Raw genomic sequence first — 1033 nt, forward strand, 5'->3', positions numbered from 1 at the left:
GCACGACGATGCAGAGATCACGCGCTACATCCCGTGCGTCGGCGATCTCACCAAGGACCCGCGATGTGACGTGGCGTCGCCGCTGTGCACCTTGTGCCCGCCGGGCATCCCGACCACGTGCTGCATCACGACAAAGGGCGGCGAAGACTACAACATGGACGGCGAGTTCACGTCGCATTACGGCATGGAGGCCGAGGGCGGCCACGCCATGACGATCGTTGGCTACAACGACGAGTATACGACCAAGGACGGCTACACCGGCGGCTACATCCTCAAGAACTCGTGGTGGGATGGTGTCGACCCGCCGCTTGGCCCGGTTCACGCCCGTGGCAGCCACAGCATCCGCTATTTCATGCAGGTGCCTCGTACCCTACCCTACCCTAGCCCGCACCTCTTTCTTTTCTAGGAAATCTCCGAGTTTGAAGAGCGCTTCAACTGCCCCAACAGCGCCAACCCGGCCAACTGGTACCAGTGCCAAGGCCGCGTCGGCGTCATCCACGCCGATGCAGGTGTCATCCGCGCACCGATCAATGCGTCGCTTGTCGCGTACGACGAGTGCTTGAGCGACGACACGCGCCGTGACGCGGCCTCGTCCTTCTCGCCGCTTCGTTTGAGTTGCACGAACGACGCTTTCTGCAAGGCGAACGCGACCTACTTTGTGCGCAACAGCACGGCGGTCGGTGACGGCTTCCAGGCGTTCTGCTTCTTCGAGTATCTTGGCGACGGCAACTCGAGCGACGTGTGCTTGCCGGCGATGCTGCCGACGGACCTCGCGCACGCGTTTGCGCCGATTGAAGCGGAGGCCTATGCCAACAACCCGGACGTCTGTGGCTTTTACTTTTACCCGTACGCCAAGCAGCGCGCGGGCGCGGCTCTCGGCTGGGAAGTGAGCGCCGACGACCTCGACGTGACGTGGGCGCCGCAGTCGTACGCGGCCAACGCGCGCAAGTTCCCTACCCTCGACTACACACTCGTATGTTCCGACACCGCTCGCACGATGGACAACATCTCATTCTGCTGATAATTAGGTGCG

General features: G+C 62.4%; 1 protein-coding gene across 1 annotated transcript in view; it reads left to right on the forward strand.

Annotated features, from left to right (window-relative positions):
* The window catches only part of SPRG_21201 (hypothetical protein), a gene marked incomplete at both ends in the record, with an annotated part of 1499 nt that extends 478 nt beyond the window's left edge, over positions 1-1021 (forward strand). Inside the window, 2 exons of the mRNA XM_012351945.1 lie at positions 15-358; positions 407-1021. Of these exons, the coding sequence (XP_012207335.1) occupies positions 15-358; positions 407-1021 (959 nt within the window). The remainder of the gene's footprint in view (positions 1-14; positions 359-406) is intronic.
* Positions 1022-1033: the final 12 nt, after the last annotated feature.

The sequence above is a fragment of the Saprolegnia parasitica genome (assembly GCF_000151545.1).
Source record: "Saprolegnia parasitica CBS 223.65 unplaced genomic scaffold supercont2.89, whole genome shotgun sequence".
NCBI lineage: Eukaryota > Oomycota > Saprolegniomycetes > Saprolegniales > Saprolegniaceae > Saprolegnia > Saprolegnia parasitica.